At 39.6% G+C, this 20197-nt stretch overlaps 1 protein-coding gene across 2 annotated transcripts; it reads left to right on the forward strand.

The window, feature by feature from the left end:
• The first annotated feature begins 14 nt into the window (after nucleotides 1-14).
• Nucleotides 15-18695, forward strand: pld2 (phospholipase D2). Of its 2 annotated transcripts, none has more exons than XM_034890161.1 (24): nucleotides 15-184; nucleotides 6091-6248; nucleotides 6349-6476; nucleotides 7933-8075; nucleotides 8196-8289; nucleotides 9527-9592; nucleotides 9682-9740; nucleotides 9834-10079; nucleotides 10180-10323; nucleotides 10419-10502; nucleotides 10633-10711; nucleotides 10832-10942; nucleotides 11085-11288; nucleotides 11559-11706; nucleotides 11806-11924; nucleotides 12770-12883; nucleotides 14372-14476; nucleotides 14874-14962; nucleotides 15212-15325; nucleotides 15800-15846; nucleotides 16120-16254; nucleotides 17033-17186; nucleotides 17553-17670; nucleotides 17791-18695. In XM_034890161.1, the coding sequence occupies exons 2-24, from the start codon at nucleotides 6119-6121 to the stop codon at nucleotides 18013-18015; spliced, it is 2856 nt and encodes a 951-aa protein (XP_034746052.1). In that variant the 5' UTR covers nucleotides 15-184; nucleotides 6091-6118; the 3' UTR covers nucleotides 18016-18695. The 2 variants fall into 2 exon arrangements, with proteins under 2 accessions (XP_034746052.1, XP_034746053.1); XM_034890162.1 differs by having other exon boundaries at nucleotides 44-184; nucleotides 6096-6248.
• The last annotated feature ends 1502 nt before the right edge of the window (nucleotides 18696-20197 follow it).

Here is a 20197-nt window from a genome sequence, read left to right on the forward strand (position 1 = left end):
TTTCTTTCATCTTCCACACTCTGTCCTACTTAGACAACCCATGGGAGGGACTAAATCGTGCATCACCTACGGGGAGAAGAACTAAGCACAGGCTTGAATACGAAACAACTTTTAGCATATAGGCTGTCGTTTTATCATGCGTGTGGAATAGCGCTGCTGAGTTGTGGCGTGTTTCAACTGATATGTAAGTATATTTTTAGGCCTAAAGACGTAGGTAAAACGTTACTGCACTCCCCTGGCTAAACTGGCGTAGCTTTGCCGATGGAAAGTTGTCCAGCTGCGGCTTTCACCCCACCGAGGCACGTTTACCTAGCTAGGTACCGTAAGCGGGTGTGATGTAAATGTCACTTTTCGCTAGGTATCATTTGTGGTGTAGTTTTTTTTAAAACTGAGATGTAGTTTCTTTATGGAATGCGGCGCTGTATGAACCCAGGCTAACGTCATGGGTGGAGACGACAAAAGGGACCAAACATAGCTAGCTGTCAGCATTTTCAACCTCTAGGCAACATTCAATCTTGATTTCCGGAGACTTAAAATTATACAGCACTGTTGTCTCGGTGGTGTAACTCGAGTCATACATGTATGCAGACGTTGGTGTAAAATGAAGGGAACGTGTTCTGATGACGCATGTGTGTAAGCTGTATAGTAGCCAACCATAAACTACCATCAACTCTCAAAAAAGAGGCAAAAGTGCGTATTTATGACCAAAATTTAATCTTAATGCGTTTCAAAACTTATCATTTTATGCGACGGGTTATATGCGATGGGTTAAACGTGATACAACGCTGAATCGTTCTGGAAGGAACTTCCTAAATTTAAGGCGACAATTGTGCAGATTTGGGGGAATCGGATGGGCGCAGACACTATTGACTCAGCACTGTTGTTTTAGTCATTGGAATGTATGACACATACAGATCCTGTCATTGGTCGCATGTTTCAGACTCTTGTACAGAACTACTGTCTTAAATGTCACACGCATATTGTTTCTAAAAGATCAGGTAGATTTAACAAAAAAAATGTGAAACTGTCCTTTACAGCAAGGGACATTCAACATGTGTATGGATCAGGCGAATGGTTTCAAAATGAGACCTTTTTAAATCAATGCTACTCGGCATGTATGCCTACCTTGCTGCCCCTAGAAATGCTGACAGAGAATAACCTTATTAACATTTTATAATTTAGGATTAGAATGTAGGTCTACTTCAAGCAGAGTACTAAATGAATCAGATCATATAGAATGTGCCCAAGTCTGTTACATTGACACTAGTGCTCTGTTTTACCTGTAAACACACCCAGCAGTGCTGTAAGGCTGTAATGACCACACCTTACATTTACTTTATTTTTTGCAAGTTGAGGACTTCAACTATGCATGCTGCATTCACACCAAATCAGGCGATAAGCGCAGGGGTGTTGGAGTGTCACTTAAATGGCCCGTTTGTGTCTTTGTTGTGTTCCTCATGGGCTGCTACCATATAGCCATGCTGCTAGAGTGCTGGGTCCCAAGTATAGTCTGTCTGCTTTTAATTTTACTTTTTCCAATGTGATGCCTATCATTACAGTGGGTTTACTCTGGTGCACAAGGCCAAATTAAGCCTATATGTGAAACATAAAATTACACTTCATTCTGGTTTGCTCACGAATATGTGATTGGCTACCGCAGGGTGACGTTGGTTTGCGTTGCTCTAAAAGTGGCTGTCAAACCAGGGGCCGCAGGGGTCTGCGGCAATGTCAACAACCCACCCACCCAACCGTGTTGAAACATGGACCCTGTCTCGTTTACCATGCTTTGTTGGTGGGACTTTTTGCTGTGGCCTCATCCCCATTTAAATATCAATAGGCCTCCTTCTCAAAACACAAAAAATATCATTTAACTCTACCCCCATCCCCCCAAAAAGTGTAGTAGACTAAGGGGGCAGCCCTGTCTAAAAGTTGATTCTGTTAAACATTTAGGCATCCCCTGCAGGCCCCACTGCTGCAGTCTATACACACTACCAACATTTAAAAGAACGGGAGGACTGGCATTTTTGCCTAAGTGCCTGATTTGGTGTGAATGCAGCCTTAAGGTAGGCAGAAAAAAACACCATTGTAAAGCTGGTCTCAATTTCTTTAAAGCCGTTATGTGGAGTATTTCCATGTGATTACAGCAACTTTCTAATCATTTTGATGGTCTATGTTTTTGTTTGTAGTAGAGAAAATAGACAAATCCTACACATAGGGGCTTTAAATCTCTCATAGCATTGTCAGTCACTGCTGCTGGCAACTTTAAGTGGTGACTGATTCAGTGTTGTTCAAAATATGTGTAGAACAAGCACCACTGATACAAACGCAAACAGTTATTCTCAAATGACCATTTGGTGTGTAACATGTGGCTTGGCTTTCAGTTAATACACTCCCTTCTGACAAATTTGGCCCATGCAGTAGAGGACTCTGGGTGGGTAGTGATGTATTTTGCAGGTAGTCACAATTTCACTCTAAAAAACAAGAAAAACTTGTCAAATCAACACTTGACTTCTCTGCCCTTTTTAAGGGTAAACAATCATCCACATCCCAGTCCGTATAACACTCAGCAGACCAAAGAGGTTATTTGGCAAAATAGTATTTTGTCAACACATCTTAACAGCTGGAAGTTAATTTTAATTTTAATGTTGTCAACTTTTATGGCGGACTGGAAGTAGAAACAACAACAAAAGAATTCTTGGAAAACTTCAGAAATAGTTAAGGGGAAATTAATATGGGGTTTCTAGGAAATAAAATATGGCTTGTTCTTTTGATGGAATCCCAGCAACGTGTGGGGCAGATCGATCTGGATGGGAGTTCAATAGTTTTTTCAGCAGATGATGGAAACTCAGCTCAAAACAACAAAACACTTAATTAAGTCATGCAACACGTGTGATGAAGGAAATACTTGGGACTACAGTAACTGAGATCAGAAAGAATCTACAGAAGACATTCTTATCAAGTGACCAAAGTAAGTAAGTAAATAAATAAACCTATGGGTGTACACAGGCAATAACTTTAATTGAAACTGAATTCACTAAATATAAGGCAGAGGGCATACCTTTTAAACAAAACAAATATACAGTATATATGTATATAAACACTTATAGAGAGATGATTGATCCCAGATTGATTAGTGATTGTTTTATTTGATTGTCATTTGTTTTTATTGCCACACCTTCTTTTGATGCTGTGTATAGCCTTTAGGTGATGCACTATACCCACCTAGTGTTCGGTATTGACTCTGATTTTACATGCACATTGCCACTCAAGCTCCTGTGTAGTTTCTCCTGCATTTAGTGGACAGATGGAAAACACTTTTTTTGTGATTTTACGAGTTTTACAAGTGAAGCAATTTGCCAAGTGTGTGAGAGAAAACTGCTGGCTATTCATTTTTAAAGTGCAGTAAAGTGTCACATATTTTGAGTCCAAACTCTACCAAAAACATTCGGAAGTTTAAATACTAGATGATAGTAGAGGCATACCGGAAAAAAAAAGTCCTAAACTAAGCTTTCACAGAGCTGTGAAATAGCCGTGCAAGAGAAAACTCAGATTTGAATAATCTAGTTAGCTGTCTCAATTCACCATGCAGAGACCTGAGGAGCAATCAACCATTAGTTCTCAAAAATCCACCACATTTTAAAATTCCAACACAAAGAAAGCGGAACTAAACGGACATTGGTGAAAAGACATGCATCCAGCGGAGTTTCCTGCAGCATCAGAGCAATTCCGAAAGTGGAACGTTTAGAGGCACGATAAAGCAAATTCAGCAAGAATGCTGAAGTTAAACAAAAAGAGAACAGAGTAAGGGCCCCTTCTCACAAAAGAAAGGAATCCAGTGATTCTCCACAGGGTTGTGCGGTGGCGGGAGTGTCAATTAGATGTCCTTTTTGTGTGATGTCCTGTTGGGTTATTTAAACCCCCAATGTAGACTTACTATTTCCCAATTATTGTATTCTGACAGATCGTTTATAGAACATTTACATAATATTTCTGAGCGCACTTGAAAGCTGCTTCATTTCACAGAGAAAAAGAAAAGAGATGGGGCAACTGTGTTTTGTTGTCGCAAGAAACAATCAGTTAAGTGCTTGTGTTTCATTTTTTTACACTCATAATGTTTTAAAACTTCCTTGTTGGAGCGATAGAGACAGTGATGTTTTTGTATAACTTACTGTACGGAACTCTCAACAACAAACTGCCAAGTCTGATCGCCGGTCACATGATAGGCCACCGCAGGGTGATGTCAGGTACTATATCCCTATTCAAAATGAATGGAAAGACTAGTGTTTTTGGCGGAGTTAGGATCGCCGCAGTGTGTGTGAATGCAGCATAAAATGTCTTATACAAAATACGTTTTCTTTTTCATGGAATTATAGTTAAACATTGATATTTTCACTGTTTTCAGTCAATTATGGTAGTCATTTAGTAGGATCCAGATGTGATTCTTAGATGTTTCATCATCATCTTACTTCCCAACCTCCCAATTCAATTAAAATAAACTTTATTGCCACAGTTAAATTACATAGGGAACTAGAAGAGCACTGGGAGAGTGCAGACCTCTGCCAAGGTATGCCCTATCGCAAAATAGGAACACTACAATTGACATAAAACAAGACTCCAACAGCAGACAAGAGAAAACACAGAGACTAAATACATAATATGTAATACACCAGGAAAAAAACTAGATAAACACAAGACAACAAATACACTTTAATCACACAACACACTACAGGTGTAACAAGTCAGAAACATTTACTACAGAGCTTGCTTTTCTTAGTGCATGGCAACAGTCGGTATATTTTGCACATTGATTTTTCTCCCCACATAAACAGGGCAGTTTCTGAGGATCAGGGAGATGGAAAAACTCTTCTTTTTCTCACAGTTTGGTAGGAGGTCTCAACTTTTCTTTTATGTCAAATTGAACACAGCCTATCCTCCCTGGGTAGTCTGTTCTGACTGTGACCGCCTGGTTTTATGGTCATGCTGTGTCCACTCAGTCTGTACATTCTCTCTCTCTCTCTCTCTCTCTTGCTCCTTTTACACACACACACACACACACACACACACACACACTCTCTCTCACACGTACACCCTCCCTCCCCTTTACCTTGTTGCCCAGGAAACATTCTGCAAGTCAAAGATATCTTCCCACACACTATACAAAAGGATTCCCACACACTCTTTTCTACCACTGGTAGCTGTGTCCTACTTCTTGTATGTCGCAGTGTCGATGACCTGAACAACAGCTAAATACCAAAAGACGTCTGCGATGTATGTATTAATGGCATTTTAACATTTACTTCTAACATGGAGTGAGACTGAGTTAAAGGCTTGTTCTATTTCGTACAGGCTTCTTCCTCAAAGAGCTATTGCTATTGAGTTAATCCCTTCGTTCTTGTGTAATCATGTCGCTCTCCTCAAGGATTAGATTGTCCTGTCAGATTATTTCACTGACTCTTCAGATAACTGAGCCGTGTCTCTCCAGGGGTAATAGCTGTGTTGGTACTAGCTACTTTGACTGCTTATGCTGGTTCAACCATAGTACTGCTGTTGCTGCTTGTACACAACTACTTCTACTAGTGTTTCTGTTACTACTGCTACTCAGTCAGCACCTGGTATTGCAACTGCTCCTAATGCAACCCAAATTAAAGCAACTTCTGCTGTGGCGGCTTCTATTGATGTTATTTTCAGTGAATAGGAATATAATAGATAAACTATAAGCAGTGTATACAGTACACTGAATCTCTTCAATATAAATAAAATATATTATGATATAAAAGATATTTTAATTATGCAATAAAGGAAGTTAAAACTAGCACTCTGTAGAGTTACAATTCATTAAGGGGCTGCCTGCAATCTACTTCCCTTTTGCCTTTACTGGAATACTGAATCACTTTATTGTTTGTTCTTTGAGGCGATGAAATGCTGTAAACTTCAAGCTTGTGAATTTAAAATCTCATTCTGTAGAATGGTCTCATTCACACATTAATTTGATCAGTAGTCTCATGCATGCCACTGTAATGCTTTAAAAAAAAAGTGCACAAACTCTGGATTTTAAATGTGAAACTCCCTTTTCTCTTGTCTTTGGACCAGAGCAGCTGGCACGTGCACCAGCGGTGCAATGGCCAGCCCAGATGTGGTAGAGCCAGCGGCTCAGAGCTCCACGGCCCAAAACCTGTCCAGAAGGCGCTTTTCGCGTGACGCCCAGGGTCTGAGTCCAGACGAGATAGATGGCCTCATGTCCAGCAGTGGTAAGAACAACTGTCCCTTTTTATAAATACATTACCATTGAAACATTATTGGCTGCCTCAGAATTTATTTATTAAAATGGCCAAATCTTCCAAATCACAGAGGGCCGTCCCTTCCTTGTGGTGCATCATCTTCCTGAAGTAAAAGAGGAGGGGATACCTCCCCTAATGCCTGGGATCCCTGTTACATGCAGAGTGGAGAACACAGAGAAACACACTACTCGCTCAAAGGTACACCTGTTTTAAAAAAAATTGTTTGGTAGTTTTCATCTGAAAGCTACTATTTTTTAGAAAGCTTTAGAAAAGGCTGAGGTGAAATCACAGAATTTATCTTTAATTAGTCACTCTTTATAACCATGTCGAAACTGTTTGTATGTTTTATAGACATACTCATGATCAACCCGTGCTCACTGTTGAATATCTAATCTTTTAAAGCCTGACTGAAAATGCCCTGAAGTTAAACTTGACTGTCCTTTACACTGGCAGTATGGTATACCAATTCTATGACAGCAGTAAAACTGCAGATCAAACTGTCAGCCGCCCTTTATTGTCTGGGGATTTGAACTTTGCTTTGAGCCAGCAGGATCAGCTCTTAAAGTTACTAGTTACTTCTTCTAAAAAGTAACTAAATTAGATACTCAGTTACAAATTATAAAAAAGTAACTAGTTACTTCAGAAAGTAACTTATGTGTAACTTTCAAGTACATCTTTAAAGGCTCAAATGTGACCCCACCTCCACTACTCTTTAATGGAACTTAAAATAAATTATTTTTGATAAATCTGAATATTATAATGAAATGGACACTTAATACAATACATTATTAATAGAAACAATGTACACAAATTTTTTAACACATCTTGTAATGTTGCTGAGGGGAAAAGTGAGACTAGCCTCCAATCAACTGCTATGTATGTAGATTTTATGTCAAGTGGAAAAATACAAATAATACAATAGCTGCCACAACTGGGCAAAATTAAATGATGCTTGTTGAGCACTATAGCAAAAATAAATAACAAATATATATACTCTTTGTAGTGCAAATAACGTAAGTGGCTTGATGTTTAAAGTGTGTGTGTGCGTGTGTGTGTGCGTGTGTGTGTGCGTGTGTGTGTGTGTGTGTGTGTGTGTGTGTGTGTGTGTGTGTGTGTGTGTGTGTGTGTGTGTGTGTGTGTGTGTGTGTGTGTGTGTGTGTGTGTGTGTGTGTGTGTGTGTGTGTGTGTGTGTGTGTGTGTGTGTGTGTGTGAGAGATAGACCAAGAGAAATGAGAGAGTGACAGCAATTAGCTTCGAAGCGAGTTGCCACTGTTTTCTGACCACAGTGGAAAATCTTTAGCAGTAAAAGTTCCCCCTCTCCTTGATTTCATAACACCATACCTGTCTCTCTTTGACTGACTCGTTTGTGTTGTTTGTTGTGTGTCCGGCTACGCGTGCTTTCGAACACCCGCCCAACTCTTCCTCTGATTGGCTTACCATGACATTTTACTCAACCTCGGCCAACTGTCAGCATTTATGCACGTTGTCATGTTCATGCTACTCTACATTTCTACAAGGTCATGTGTAGTGGTGTATAACATTGAGAAAAACACCACAAGTTCCATTTATTTACAACAAAGCTCTAAGAATGTACAATGTTGTCTCATTTTAAACCACCATACTCATGTACATCATTTCAATAATGTCCATCCAGGTCAATGTAGGCACCCTATACACAGTGCAGCTAACACATGGCCACTTCCAGTGGACAGTGAAGAGGAAGTACAAGCACTTTCAGGAGCTGCATCGAGACCTTTACAAGCACAAGATGATGCTTCACTTGCTGCCTCTGGCAAGGTGGGGTTCACAAATCTGTTTTTTTAATCATTCCAATATTTGCAGTCAACGTCCGTGTGATGACTTTTTGACATGTTTCTGAAGCACTGGGTATTTTGAATATTCAAATTTCTCTCAAAGATTTACAAAGGAGAGGCAGCAGCTGAGAGCCATGTCAGAGGAAATGCCCAGCCTGCACGGGACTGAACGAACCAGGAGGACCTCCAGCAAATTGGTATCAACCCAGTCAATCAGATAGATGTATAGAATACCCAGTACACATACCGACTAGTGATGTGTGCACAATTGTTTTTGTAACAAGATTTTTAAATGTGTTTTATTCAAAAAAAATTGATACATACTACTACTGCTGTGTTGGTCTTTGCTGAGGAGTCCTAATTCAGGCTGAGCAACATAAGCTATTCTAATACTAGCAAATATTATACATAATATATATTTTGGGACTGACACTTTTTGTGAAGAGCTTAAAGAGATAATCATTTCAAAGGTCCCATGTTGTAAAAATGTGAGATTTCCATGTCCTTTTTTTATTATAAAGCCGGCTTTTAAGCAAGCTGCCAGGATTCATGCATGGTTAGGATGTCACATCTAAGCAATATATAGGTAGAAGGTTCCAGTACATTGCCATTACAGTCTTTCCCCGGCTGCAATGATGGTACAGAGATGGAGAACTGCTGACCAATCTGACCACCAGGCTTTTTCGTAAGGGTGGCTTAAACAAAGCATTTTAGGTGCTATACAGGTATATTCAGACAGACAATATGAGAAAAATGAAGTGTCTTTTGAACATTAAAGCATATAACCCTGATCTAATCTAGGAGAAATCCAAAGAACAAGTATGAACCTGAAAATGAGAAACATATAAAACGTTTAACTGTGTTCTGGATAATAGAGGTTGAAGTTCTGCAGTTGGTAATGGTGTACCATGCTGGGCATTTTTTTTGAAAACGGTGTTAAATTAGGTAATAGTTGATTTTCAGTTAATTAAGTTATCCTAAAACAAACTGCCCATTAAGGGTTGTTATAAGACATGTTATCTATCTATCTATCTATCTATCTATCTATCTATCTATCTATCTATCTATCTATCTATCTATCTATCTATCTATCTATCTATCTATCTATCTATCTATCTATCCGTCTATCTGTCTATCTATTTGTCTATCTATTTTTATTATTCTCAATAGCAATTATCTGTAAATGCAGATAATATGTCCCCTTCAAATTATACCATCAATAAATTGTAATTAATCAGGTCCACACAACAAAAAACTCTCAATCAATGATCAATGCCAGTTTCATAAACTTCAAACTACAGCTTTAGGCAATGCCATTGAGTCACTTGCACGTGGCTTTGCCAATTTAGGTGTTGTGTGTCAAGTTGCATTTAAAATTTGTATAACTCTTATATGTGTAACATAAGTTTTCTTTACCTTCTTTTTTTATTGCAGAAATACCTTGAGGAGTACCTTAATGGTCTGCTGGAGAACTCATTTTGTAGGAATGATCACAGCATGGTAATAGCTTTAAAACAAAAACACACATACGCACGTACAAAGTGGATGTCATGTAGCATGATGCTATTTTCTCATCTACTTTTTTTCAGATGGAATTCCTTTCTGTCGGAGCTCTCTCCTTTGTCACTGATCTCGGACCCAAAGGCTTGTAGGCAAAATTCTTGAGAGTGTGTGACATACAAGGAAAAGTGGGGGAAAGACTAAGTGCATGATAGAGATTAATTGTGTTAACTTGTCTCAGGGAGGGACCCATCTTCAAAAGGTCAGGGGGTCACCGGATCCAAGGCCTGAACTGCATTGGCCATCATCAGTTCTGTTTTCGCTGGTCACGGCGTTGGCTGGTGGTGAAAGACTCCTTCCTGATGTATATGAACAGAGACAACGGCCACATCAACTTTGTGTTGCTGTTTGATCCAGAGTTCAAAGTGAAAGTGGGCCGCGCTCACACAGACACCAGATATGGAGTTTGCATTGAGAACTTCTCTCGGTAGGTCAGCTGTGTGTTGCCTGCACACTGAGAGCATATATTCATGCCTGGAGTAATGTTGCCTTTATGATGCTCACAATATCTGTTTGTTTTTGTCCAGGAATCTGATCATCAAGTGCAGCAGCTACAGACAGACTCACTGGTGGAGTCATGAAATCAACCGGCTAGCAGAAACCTGTGACTTTCTCAAAGTGCATCGGTTCGAGGGGTTCGCTCCACCACGGGAGAACACACTCACTAAATGGTCAGATACGTATTCTACCTGAGAAATACAACTTTCTGTCTTCACATTTCACCATTATTTGCTAAACCTTTATGGTCCATGGATATTGTTTGTAGGTATGTGAATGGAGGTGGCTACTTTGCAGATCTGGCTGATTCTCTCGAACAAGCCAGGGAGGAAATCTTCATCACAGATTGGTGGTAAGTGTCAGCAAGATCTGAATAATAAGTAATGAAGAGGCTTTGTCTTACCAAGTTGTACCATTTAAATATCTGAGCTACAGATGAAGTGTATTTCTTATGTGAATAATGCTAATGTCTTTTCTGTCAGGCTGAGCCCTGAAGTGTTTCTAAAGCGACCAGCTACGGATAACTACTGGCGTCTAGATGAAATCCTCAAACGCAAAGCAGTAGGCATTCTCTCTGTCTTGTACTCTTTTTCTGCAAAGTAAATGATTTCCATATTTTACAGTACCTTGGGTGATCTTTTTTTCAAATAATGTTGCCTCTTTTTAAACCTTTTCCTGAAGGAACAAGGAGTCAAAGTGTGTGTCCTGCTGTACAAAGAGGTGGAGCTAGCACTTGGTATTAATAGTGAGCACAGCAAGAGGACTCTTATGAATATGCACCCAAACATCAAGGTCAGTCACAATGCCATATATACATATTTGTTAAACGCAAATATGTTTGAATAGTTGTGAATCTGTTATATGTTGTTATATATATGTTAACAGAGGGCTCATCTCATGCTCTAATGTCAACTTTACCCCTTATGTTCATCAGGTAATGCGACATCCTGACCATGTATCCTCTGTGGTGTTGCTGTGGGCTCACCATGAAAAGATGGTGGCTATTGACCAAACGGTGGCCTTTGTGGGGGGGATTGACCTCGCATTTGGGAGGTGGGATACCAACCAGTACCGGCTAACTGACCTGGGCTCGACGGCCAACAGTGTAACCGATGGGGAGCCAATAGAAGAAAAAGCAGTAAGACATTTTGCTTTTTAGCTTGAGGCCACTATTTGAGCATGAATATGTTTACAGTAGTTCATGAACCAGTGTTTGTCTTTTTAAAATATTATTTTTGGGGCCTTTTTAAGCCTTTTATTGACAAAAACCCTGCCCACGGCAATGAGTAGTAACCCTCTATATATGGGCGCCCGCTCTACCAACTTAGCTATCCAGGCGCCCAAAAACCAGTGTTCTTTTAATATGTCACAATCTCTGCAGACACTAACAGATGTCTCTGTTATCAAGGGTAATGGTGCGGCTGATGGTCCTGAACCAGACAAGCAAGCAGAGCTGGACCCTTATGATCTGACCTACAACAATAAACTGTGGCTTGGCAAAGACTACAGCAACTTTATCAGGAAAGACTGGGTCCAACTGGACAGACCCTTTGAAGGTATGTTATCGAAATCTCCTTCAGTATCACACACACACACAAACGCAGAGGCTCTGACAAGAGGGAGTTGATATGATTTCTTTTTATATTTATTTCCAGATAACATCGACCGTACTCAAGTTCCCCGCATGCCGTGGCGGGATCTGTCTGCCGCTGTTCATGGCGGAGCTGCCAGGGATGTAGCCCGCCACTTCATCCAGCGCTGGAACTTCACCAAGGTCAGACTCAAAGGAAAGTTCTGTCATTTTAAAGCTACCTAGGTTTTATTGTCATCATTTTGGCCTGAATTTCAATATATTCATACTGTTCACATTGTAATATAATACTTACATAATACTATTTATTGCAGCACCCTTTGCCCTATGCTCCATAATTAAAATAATACCCATCATAATTATATTTCCCGCGTATCTATATTGTTTCTGTTCATAGTGTGCATATATTGTTTGTTTTGTATGTATAAGCCCATTGTGAGCAATGATGATGATCCAAAGCAAAATTCCTTGTATGTGTCCTCATACCTGGCAAATAAAACTGATTCTGGTTAGCGCAATATTATAACATCCTCATCACTTTAGAGACTGGAGAATTATTGCTATTGACAGATCGGCGGGTATACAAGCTTCAGATGATTTTTACACATATTTTACTGTAACTATTTAAAGCAGTTATTTGGATGTTTAAACAGTTTTAACAAGTAGTTTTATATTTATTAAAACCTGACTTGTGTTCACTGCAAAAAAGGGGTGTCTAAAAATAAGACTAAATCTGAGGTAAAAGGTACTCAAACAAAATAATTTCACTTGACAAGCTTGCTTGGTATAAGATTTTAATTTTTAAGATTTTGGTGTAAAGTAAAGTTTGGTGGTAAAATAAGAAATTCACTCTTATGTGAGTTATGCTTTGCTAACATATTTGCTTAATTAGCCACAACTACAAAAGAATAACCCAGATAGTAGTAAAACATGCTTAATCTAACTTTTAAACAAGGCTTCTGTGTGAAACATGACCAACAGGACGGTCACAAATCTGGCTTTCATTTATTCGTTTTGTCTTTTTTTAGATCTTCAAAAACAAGTACAAGGACGAGTTCTACCCTTACCTTCTCCCCAAGTCTCACTGCACTGCTGACTCACTCTCATTCACTGTGCCTGAATCCAAGAAGGCAAAAGTGCAGGTATTTATGCACGCACAATCACCAAACACAAAGTCACTGATCTAGGCAAACGGTTGTGGGATTTTAATTAGGAAAACAGAACAAATGCATATATGAATATCACATTTAATGATGGACAATGTGCATGCTATGTGATGCTGCATAAAATCTTGATACATTAATAAATATACATGTCTATTCAGGCTATTATTATTATATCACTACATTACTGATCAAACAGAATAAAGTGTGAATTGACAAAGATATACAAATATCCCATGTGATATTAGTGATGCAGATCAATCAGACTTTCTTTCTGTTCACTGTGGGTGGCAGTTCAGACGGAGAACGGTGGCCAGTTGTAAAACAGGCTCACCAGAGATAGACTTTACACTAGAGCCAGCCAGAAAACACACAGAACATCAATCTTGGGTTCTTTACACACACATACAATGACAACACAGAACACTTATGTTGGAATGTGGGAAACAGCCGTCTGTGTCACAGACAGCACAGAAAATCCACATGTTTTGCCCTTTTTATAAAAGAAACCATGCTGCTGGTCATCTCCATATTATTTTTGGAAATTAATAAAATGTAATTACTGTAAAAAGGCTTCTACTTTGCATTTTACATTGTGCAACACAAAGTCAGATCTAGCAGGAAATCAAATGGTTTTCTTTACAGTACAAACAACAAAGAAGCACTGTTCTGGCTTTTGAAGTGCGGCTAAAGTATTTTGCAATGGCAGATGGTGGAACAAGAGTAAAGCCTGTGAATAAAAATCTCTTTCAACATGTCTTTCCTGTTCAGTTTAGCCAGAGAAAAAACATGCTCGGCCAAAGACGGGGATGGGGGAGAGCATCTATTTTGCAACGGACTTTATGGGAAATGTGGTCCGTGCATGGATAAGGCCAGCATTAGCAATATAACTGTCATGACAGAGGCTATCATTATCACTCTCATGCTATTGATTTAAAGTGTTCACACAGTGCGTGTTGGTAACAATAGAATGTGCTGTGTGTATTCTACTCTTCTATTGTGGGCGGTAGCCTGTAACCCTAACCCTTGCTCCCTATCATGTTCTATCTTTTCAATCAAGTTTGTTTGATTCAGGTTTCAGGGACAGTATTTCAGCAGTTGTCACATTCAAGCTAGTGCTGTAGAACTTATAGTGTCCCCCATGAGTAAAGAAATGAATGCAAGAAAGAAGCTGAGTACATCACTGTGTTAAATTACTACAAGTTGATGGCAGCAGTTTCAGGTTTTGTTTTTGTTACAAGTACATAATACAGCAGAAGCTTTAAAAGTGCTTACAAATATTTAGTGTATTTAAGAAGTGATAATTCTTACGTTTCTGGTCATTCTTGTCCTACACTTAAAGTTTATTTGGTGTTGGCAAGTTATTATGATGTGTAATGCAAAGAAGACACAGCTAATTAACTGCTTACAAACCTGAAGACATGTCTCATTAACTGACATGTCTTTTTTTTTTTTTTAATTTTGTAGGTGTTGCGCTCTGCCGACCGTTGGTCTACTGGAACCTGTGAAAACTCGATCCTCAAGGCCTACATCCACACCATCGAGAACAGCGAGCACTACATCTACATCGAGGTAATACAGACAGACATGTACCTGATAGCGTTACTGATAATGTCCACCTATGCTTTTTAATGATTAGTTTTACATCTGAGCATTTAAACAGACTGTCAAAATCATAGCAGACCTGGCAAAAATTATAATGTAATGTAAGTAGCAACACTTAAGAATGTATAAAAATACATCTACATCTACATTTGTATAGACTGATTGGCCTCCCTTTATTTCTGATGTTTCAGCACGTGATTCTTACTTAATTATATACTATTTGACTAGTTCATTTCATGTGCTACTGAGAGATTCTGTGGCCAATGTGTGTCTCTGCTCGGTCACGTCCTTGCCAGCTACAGTACCTACCTGTTTTAGCCCACACCTCATACCGAGCCACCATCTGCCTCCTTTCTGCCTTCAGAACCAGTTCTTCATCAGCTGTGCCGATGGGAAGAATGTCCATAATGGGATCGGTGATGCAATTGTGAATCGAATCTTGCGTGCACACAGGTCTGGTTTGAGTGTACTAAACAGATTTATGCGGCGCTTTGTTCATTTTGCACACACACATTCTTGAACCTTGCAGTTATAAAGCAGTTCTTCATGTAGCTTAAAAAACTCAAAAAGAGTACATTCCGGCATTTGCCTAACAAATCGTAACAGAATAGAAATATAAGTAAAAGGAGTAGTCCACTTGTATTAATGTTTGAATCGTACACTTGGAGACAATGCAAATGTCAATATTGTGTCTTACTGCAGAGAGCAGAAGAAGTACAGAGTGTTTGTGGTTATTCCTCTACTTCCTGGATTTGAGGGAGACATCAGTGCAGGAGGTGGAAATGCCATCCAAGCTATTTTGCACTTCACTTTCAGGTGAGAGCCCTGTCCTCCCATTATCATTCTGCACTCTGCCCACAGACCAGAACAAGCATTATAACTTACAAGAACCAAAAGAAACAATAACGAGACAACCTTTTGAACTTTCTTCTGGCTCCAAAGATGTAGAGTTGTAATTGATTTTCCTCAGCTCTCTTACTGACTGTTAAAGCAATGTGGATCACAGGTTTTGTGTCCATGCAACCTTTTCATACACTGTATCCCTTTTTTATTCTGACGAGCCCAGTCACCCTGTTGTTACTGCCAGTACACAGCACGACAGTATCTGTAAAGTCTTACTATTTGTATTCATCCACTAGATTTCCAAGTTTGTTGTGAATGTTACGTCCACATGATTATTGTATTATATTTTTTTTATATATATAGATATTATTTTTATGATTTATTAATATACTGTATTTATCCTATATTGGGTTCATTATGTCATTTTAATGGATAATCATGTCCCAGGACCATGTGCCGTGGGGAGTACTCCATCCTGTCAAGACTTCGGGAAGGTGAGTTTTCTGCTCTCATTTCCACACAAAAATCCACCTGACATTATAAAATACCACCTGTTCTTCTCTAATATGTTTTTTCTTTCTCTTTGTGTTGCTCCTTTTAAACTGAAGCTACTGGTACTAGGTATCTGCCCACCAGTCTCCATTTTCACCCTTGACTTCTTCTTCTTCTTCTTTTCACATCATATTCACATCTATGTGAGTTTCTGAATACATTTCACTGTTTTTGCATTATCTCTTGTGAATCATGTGATCTTGGTTTGCCCCCAGTTAAGGACCTGTGGACGGAGTACATCACACTCTGCGGCCTGAGAACACATTCCCAGCTCTCCCAGTCCCTTGTCACAGAGCTCATCTATGTTCACAGCAAGACCCTCATTGCCGATGACCGCTGCTATATCATTGGTAAGTCGGGACTGGCAAAAGTCACAAACTACTCAAAGAATACAGACAGAGGATCATGTTGCTCTTGAGTCATCATTGAGCTTGCCGTTCCTGTTCTGGATTCAAATGGCCTTTACACACAAGGGATTCCCAAGAAACAATGCATGCATGTAATCCAATGTTACGGTTTGTGATTTATCTCATTGATATCAGCCTCACTGTGTTATGTTCACTCTCCTAATGCCGTATTAAAGCTGTATTAAGTTACTGCTAATGCTAACCGAATATTTCCCACTGCGGCTTGTTCAAATTAACAGTGTTCAACCTGCCAAACATTGCATGGCTTTTTTTAAGAAGCATTTACAGGTAGTAACATGTAATGCCAGGACTGAAATTGTAGGGATTAAAACTTTAAAGCCTGCTTTTTTCAAAATGTTTTAACCAGCTTTAAATGCTGAAACATGAATCAAAAGTTATAAATCTGTGTTCTGTTTGCCAAGGTTGAACTTCTTCCGCAGCCCCATGATGATGATTTGTCAGCTTTGAGTTGTACAGATTTTATTTCATATAGAGTATAGTCCTGCAAAATTTCATTTCAAATTCATTTCTGAGCATTAAATATACAGATTAAACTGTGCAGAACTAGAAAAAAAAGCAGCAGCAGTCATTCTGAGGAATACTTCAGTTTGTATTGGCTATTTTATTCGGATTGTTGCTTAATTTGTTAAATACTGGTTTGGCGAGTGATGCTTCTGAAAAGACAGATTGTTAATTCTCTTGCTTTCCAATTGTGCTGCAGGATCCGCCAACATCAATGACCGCAGCATGCTGGGCAGCAGAGACAGTGAGATGGCGGTGTTTGTGGAAGATGAAGAGCGTGTCCTTTCTATCATGGGAGGGCAGGAGTACCAGGCAGGCCCCCTCACCCTCGCCCTGCGGAAACAGTGTTTCAGGTCAGGAAGAAATAACACATTCTGTTACTGTATGACTGTTAACGGTTACTACCTGTAGACACCATACAGTTTAAAAGAGAGTGTATCACCTATCTGCCTGTCATGAAAAACATCGAGACTAGTTTAGTTTGCATTTATTGAAAGTGTCAGCTAGCAAATGCAAACTAGCAAGTAAAGAAACCACCTATATATTTTCTGATCAATAAGAAAATCCTCTCAGATGACAATTCTGTGCAAAAATAGCCATAATTCCCCTTACGCAAAGACAGTATAGCTAAGAACTTTGAACCATTTTGTGACAGAAGCTTTATATTTGAATGCACCGTGCTTGCTGAACGTTTGGCCGTTATATATTTCCCCCACCAGTGTTCTTGTTGGAGCTTCTTCAGACCCAAGTATCAATGTTGATGATCCAATCAGCGATGAATTCTTCTTCTTGAACTGGAATGCACCTGCTAAACTGAATGCCACCATTTATGACAAGGTATACATCAAATAAATGCTGATGCATCATAAAACACAATCTTTTTATTCTTAACATTAGCAATGTATAGTTTAAGTTTTTCTTACCTCTCCTTTGTTGTCCTCGGCCTGTCTACTACAGGTCTTCAAATGCCTGCCCCACAATTCTGTCCACAACATGCGAGAGCTGAAGGAGTACTCCAGCAAGGAGCGCCTCTGTGACACAGACCCCGAGCAGGCCGTAGAGGAGCTGAAGGCTGTCCGAGGGCTGCTGGTCCATTTCCCCCTGAGGTTCCTGTGTGAGGAGAACTTGCTTCCTCCACGGGGCACTAAAGAAGGCATGGCTCCTGTCGGCCTGTGGACATAACCACAGCCCAGGACCGGATCAGACCACTATGTAACAGTCGAAGGGCTGCTGTAATGTTCAGCACACTACCCTAAAGTAGCACTGCCACTCCAACGGTGAGGAAAAGACAGCACTGCAACCCAAGTTCTTTGTGCATCATTAATGTTTTTTATATTGTCTTTTTAACTGACAAAGAGCTAACCTCAAAAAAACCACTGAAATGTAGATTTTTATTAGGATTTTAGAACTTTAGAAAATGAGTAGATTAACCTGAACTGGCCAGTTTATTCATGATGATGAACTGTCTCATATCTTGCACTACAGTGCAGTCTGAACTGCATGGCTGGCGGTGATGTTAAACACAAATTAATGACTGTATGAGTCAGGAGAGGATTGCAAGTTTGTATTGGAAATCAAGCATCTCACATGATCTGGGAACATAGTGTACTACTATTTATTGGTGCAAGGGTTTTGGGTGGGTGGCTCTTTCTCTCTCTCTCTCTCTCTCTCTCTCTCTGTCTCTTTCTCTCCATCTCTCTCGCTATCTCTCTCTCTTTCTTTCTCTCTCTATCTATCTCTCTTTCTCTCTCCCTCTCTCTCTCCCTCTGAGGCTTCACCTCTTACTGCAGTACCAGCAAATCTGTCAGAACATTTGTGGTTGTTATGGTGACAGATATAAAGAGGTGACTGGAATAGAGCTGGTGTACTAGAAAATCAAAAGTAGTATTGAAATCGGACTAATAGATTCTGTGCAAGCAAAGTAATTTTAATATTTTTGGATGGAAGAACGGGTAGGAAAACTGTGAGAAGGGAAAGAAAAGGAGGAAAATATAATTAAAGGGTGCTAGGTTGATTTAATTGTTATGTCTTTTAAAGGCACAACAACAACTAGATAGAATTATTATTTCACCTCCGTCAGCAGAACAGAACATCCCACTATCTACGTCAGCCATTTCCATGTGGGCTCCACAATTAAGTGTCCAGGTGCCATAAAATGTCTTGCTTATTGCTATTAGTTTACATGCACCAGACTTTTTATTTAGGCATTACATTTGGCCATAGCTCTATAACTGAGTTGTGACATAATGACTTTCATTCATGGTGCAATTCCAATCAAGCAACATTGAGTCATGTTTTTAGCCTCACACCACAATCTTTTTTTTTTTAAATATATAAAATCACATAAAGAAACTTGCTGAATTCCCTTTACTGAGCAATGAGGAACTGGATTGAGCAAGTCTTGTACTGGACCAATATGTAGCATCCCCCTTTTTAAATATTGCATTGGCCAGTTTGGAAATATGTAATAATTCAGCAGAACATACATTAGATGCTCCTTTTCTCACATAGAAAACCAGGACCTGGGTTAGTTTTATAATAACAAAATGTGATGCATGATTCCTTTGCTGTAAGATATGGTTGACAGAAAAAGAGTTAGACCAAGGTGGGAGGAAAATGAGTAAGTGCTGTAACCTGAGATTGAACACTTGGGGAAACACAGTGTTTACATGTTGGAAGGTGTCTTACATGACGCACATCCATGCCATGTTGTATCAGTGTCAAGGTTTTTAGAGTGTTTAAAGAACTACCAGCAAAGAGGCAGACAATAGGCAGCATATGAAGCTTCTGAAGGGGACTTTACTGTATGTTTTATATTCCTAACCAACGCTGGTGATCTCATTGGACTTGTGGGGGTAAAAACCCTTTTCAATGTATTTTAAAAATACCTGAAGTTAATGGTGACTTGAAGTGATCATCCAGTTCAAAATCCCAAAAAGTCTAAATTTGCTGAACCTATGACAAAGCCAGTGAAACTGTAGAGACTTCTTCATACCCTTCAACACATACCCACAAGTCAACAAAACTACCAAGGTGTTTTCAGTGCACACGGATCTGTGAATCTAACAGATGCCAAGTGCCCCACGTGAATGCTGCCTTGCCTCTACATGTAGCCCCTTTCACAGAGCAGCAAGGAAAACCATCTGCTGTTCAAAAAGGTTTGGATGGATGGATGGCTTCAGAACTGTTCACACTTTCCTTCAGAAGATATTAAAATGCCACTTTAATCCATTGCACACCATCCATCCATCCATCCATTCATCCATCTATCTTTGTCCACTTATCCGGTATCGGGTTGCGGGGGGCAACAGCTCCAGCAGGGGACCCTTTCCCTTTCCCGCGCCACATTAACCAACTCCAACTG

Source organism: Etheostoma cragini, chromosome 13 (genome assembly GCF_013103735.1).
Source record: "Etheostoma cragini isolate CJK2018 chromosome 13, CSU_Ecrag_1.0, whole genome shotgun sequence".
NCBI classification, from domain to species: domain Eukaryota; kingdom Metazoa; phylum Chordata; class Actinopteri; order Perciformes; family Percidae; genus Etheostoma; species Etheostoma cragini.